This window comes from Molossus molossus, unplaced genomic scaffold (genome assembly GCF_014108415.1).
Source record: "Molossus molossus isolate mMolMol1 unplaced genomic scaffold, mMolMol1.p scaffold_m16_p_16, whole genome shotgun sequence".
Lineage (NCBI taxonomy): Eukaryota > Metazoa > Chordata > Mammalia > Chiroptera > Molossidae > Molossus > Molossus molossus.
In genome coordinates this window covers 48,094,742-48,098,717 of record NW_023425351.1, presented here as the reverse complement: position 1 = coordinate 48,098,717, position 3,976 = coordinate 48,094,742, and the positions used below count along the sequence as shown (strand labels likewise).

General features: G+C 51.2%; 1 protein-coding gene across 3 annotated transcripts in view; it reads right to left on the bottom strand.

Annotated features, from left to right (window-relative positions):
- The window catches only part of ZFPM2 (zinc finger protein, FOG family member 2), a 443,798-nt gene extending 440,954 nt beyond the window's left edge, over nucleotides 1–2,844 (bottom strand). For 2 of the 3 annotated variants that reach the window (XM_036264053.1, XM_036264054.1), the window contains exon 1: nucleotides 2,296–2,844. In XM_036264053.1, the coding sequence (XP_036119946.1) occupies nucleotides 2,296–2,335 (40 nt within the window). In that variant the 5' untranslated portion in view covers nucleotides 2,336–2,844. Of the gene's footprint in view, nucleotides 1–1,537; nucleotides 1,744–2,295 lie in introns of those variants that run through there. The other variant, XM_036264055.1, reaches the window with a different exon arrangement.
- Between the last annotated feature and the right edge of the window lie 1,132 nt (nucleotides 2,845–3,976).

Below are 3,976 nucleotides of genomic sequence, written 5' to 3'. Positions count from 1 at the left end.
AATTTGGAGGGAGAGACTTGTCATTATAAAGACTGAGTATCAAGACAAACTTCTCCATCTGCAAAGCTGCCTCTTATGCCTGGACAGGCAAAAGGAGACAAATGTCGATAGGTTGCAACCAAAATGACTTTACAGCTGGTCAGACCACATTTAACTATTGCACCACCACCACCCCCCAAAAAAACCCAGCTATTAGATAGCACTGCCCTAATATAACCATTCAAAGACCTTTAATTTTTCATTTTCCTTAACAAGGCAAGAGGAGAAGGGTGTCCACTTTTGCATAGAGGATCACGGTGACCCTAAATTGAGTCCAATAAAAGTCCAAAACGCATGTACACTAAAAATACATATGTAGGTATATAACAGCAGGCAAGGACCACTGTGAACAAACATATAAATATAATATTTGCTCACTTTCATATGAGAGAACTTTCAAGTATTTTTTGATATTTAATAAATCACAGGTTTCAAATAAGCCACTAAAATGTTTTATGACCTATAACACAAGTGTAGCATCAGCAATTAGTTCCAACACTTTAATCTTCAATTATATGAGGTGGACACAGAAGGGTAGAAAAAAAATTTAATGTAGCTAATTGGGAAGATAACAAAATATTCCCAAGTAGAATCTGATGGTCTTTGTGCCATACAATCAATTAATATTAATTATTTATTAACAATCTAGATGACAGCCCCTAACTAAAAAGCATTTTTAGTGCTAGTAATATGCAGTTTTGTGCTAGAAAAATGCAACACTGAAACAGAAGGACGCGGATCAATTTAGTACTAAAAAGTAAAAGGCAATTAGTTGAAATCATGAATAATCACTCTGAAAAAGTGAAAGTCTTCAAAAACAGTATCTCTACTTGATTGAAACTGCTTTGAGCCAAAAGTTAAGTCCAGTCCTTGCTTTAACCCAAGTTGCACAGAATAGGAACTGAAGTATAAAAGAAGAAACCCACTAAATAAAAGCTAGAGTCACGTCTGAGAGGCAAGGATTGTACACGAATATAAAGATCTAATTCCTGAACTGTAGCAACCTGCTTGTAACAGGAAAAAGTTGATTGACACAATTTATTTTTAAACTACACCAAACAGAATTTTCAACTTTGGGGGGTAGTGTAAGTTTAGTTAATAATCAACGTGGGGAGTTCTATTAAACCCTTATTAAAATTACAGGATAATCAGTTTTCAACTAGTTGCCCGACTTTAAACAAGACAAGGCAAGGCTGGCAAAAAAATAAACTAATAGACTTTAAACACCGCAAGTCTGGCAAAAAAATAAACTAATAAGGGTGTTTCTCCTTTTCGGCCAAAGCGTTGAAGACACGTCGCAGGGCAACAAAACACCATTGGAAGAATTGTCCCCTAGACAAGAAAAGTTGACCGAGTTGAGCTCTGCGAGATTGTGTGTTTTGGGCAGGTGCCTCTCACCCTAGTGTGTCCTCTAAAAGTCACCCAGGAGCTCGGGGGCTCTGGGGCTCTGGGGCTCCAGGTCACGCTCTCTCCTGTGCGCCCGCGGCCTTGAACTCACAGCTTAGGTGCTGGGAAGTGAGGGGCGGCCCCTCCCAGCGAGGACTCAGCGCGCCTCCTGGGCCGTACGCAAACCGAATCCTTGCTCGGAGAGCGTCCCGGCGACAGAAACCAGACGGGCCCTGAGCCCCAGGGCACGACCTGCTCGTCGCAAGCCCAGCGCCCGCAGGGCGGAGGCGCAAGGCCGCCTGCTGCAGAGGCGAGAACTTTTACACCTACTTTTTGTTTCGCTTCGGGTTTGGCGTGGCTCTGGCACCGCCCAGGATCCAGAGACCCGTTCACTGATTCCCACCTCCTGGAGACGTTGCCTCCCTCGCCCCGAGATCTCCACCAGCTTTTCGGAGAACTAAGTTCTCACCCTCGATGCTAAGAGTGGTCCCCAACAGCAGCACCACGTCGATCGCAACAACGACAACAACCACAATATTAATAATAATCGAAATGAGTGGGGCTGCCCAGCGAGGCTCAACGAGAAAGCAGCGGTGGCCAAGTGCGGACGGGGGTCCGAATTTAAAAGAAACCCGGGAGCGCGAAGGCTGAGCCGAGAAGGCGTGGGATGTTCCTCGCTGCCTCTTTCTTGCTCCGTGCTCGCGCTGTCGGTCTGTCTGTGACTAGTTGTCCCTCCAGCTGCTCTGGCAAAGTTTGACAAATCCGGGGCACTGGGAGCGAATTGACCCCTGTCTCCCTCCCTTTCCCGCCCCGCGCGCCGCCCTCCCCAGAAATAATCCCACCAACTCCCGGCCCCGCGTGCAAACTTACGTTTGATCTGCCGGGGTTTGCTCTGCTTTCGCCGGGACATCTCGGCGGCGGCCGCCGCTGCTGCTGGCTCTGCCGCGGTGCTCGCGGTCCCAGCTGCCGCTCTCTCGGCTCCCGCCTCTCCCGCCGCCGCCGCTGGCCAGGCTCGGGCCGCCGCCGGCCGGACTCCAGGTGCTCCGGGCGCGCGGGGTCCGGGAGCTGGGCTCCTCCGGGAGCCGCGGATCCACGTTTGGAGAAGAGCAGGCAAATGAGAAGACAGAGGGGGACAGAGAGAGTGTGACAGTGGGGAGGGGAGGGGAGAGTGGGGGAGCGATGGGGGGGGAGAACGGGAATTTACAAACGAATGGACCGGGAGAGAGCAAAGGGAAAGGGGGGACCCGGAAAGAAGGAAGAGGAGGAGGGAGGGAAAGGAGAGCGAGCGGAGGGGAGAGGGGCGGAAGGCGCGGACGCAGGAGCGCGCTCGCTCTCCCCTCGCCCCGGCGTGCGGGGCAGATTCTCGAGCGCCGCCGCCGCCGCCGCCGCCGCCGCCGCCGCTCCGGGCCGCGCAGCTCGCGCTCTGCCGCGGGAGGTGGCGAGGCGCGGGAGGGAGGGGCGCGCCGGGGTGGTGGGGAGGGGAGACTATTCCATCAGCGAAAGGAGGATTGGCTGCATCCAAAGCCAGTCCGGTCGCACACCAGGGCCCTGGCCTAGGTCGGGTGGGGTGCAGGGGAGCGCAGCGGGGGGTTGGAGGGTGAGAGGTCCGGGGAGGGCTTGGAAGGAGGCCACCTTCTGCAGTTGACACCGCGTCAGCTCTAGGCATCCGCCAGATCACCCCTCCTGGCAACTTCTTCCAACAGCCCCCTCTGATGGACCCCAACTCTCCTCTCTCACGCCTCGCCTATCCGGCGGGGCACAAAGAAATCTCAGTCTCCATAAACTTTGTGCTTCCAGTTATGCCGCCCCCTCCCCTGGCCTCCACCTCCGCCCTTCCAGCTTCTTGGCAGGAAGGTTAGGCCACTGGCAAAATCTTCGGCGAGAGCCAGCTGATCACAAATGCCAACTGTGTGTCTTGGGGCCAGTTAAGTCCTCTCATCTGCCCAGGCTCTCAGGAGACCATTTCATTGCTCTCAAGGCTCCCTGGAGACCGCCGTGGACACGGACCATCCCCCTCTCGGCCCGCGCAGATGGGATGCTGCTGAGCGGCGCCCTTAAAGTACTCGGTCTCACCTCGAGCTTTCCTGTCAGATTATATAAATTCCAAATTTGGAGACAGATATTTTTCTGACATCTGAAAGGAGGACCATTAGCTAGGTGATTCGCCCTAGGTGGGAAATGAACCATCTCTAATCAGATAGTAACTTTTTAAGGAAGTCTGTGGAAGTTCTGACGTCCCTTCCCAGACCCATGACCTTTCATTCTTTTAGCTCTTCTGCCACAGGGAAGCAGCCGGCGACTAATAAAAGATTTGATCTTGCCATAATTTCCCAAGCAGGTAAGACCCAATAACTATTTCATGGTTCTTTGGCTTTTAAAGTTTTGTTTCATTCATATTCAATTATTGTGTGTGTAGAATGTTGGAAACTGCAAGCCAAAAGAAGAACAAATTTTGAAGTGATTTGCATAGTTATTATTTTGGCCAAGTTAAGCTGCATGAGGCTAGCTTAGTTTCTTATAGTTTTATATACACTGAGTATTAAATATATCG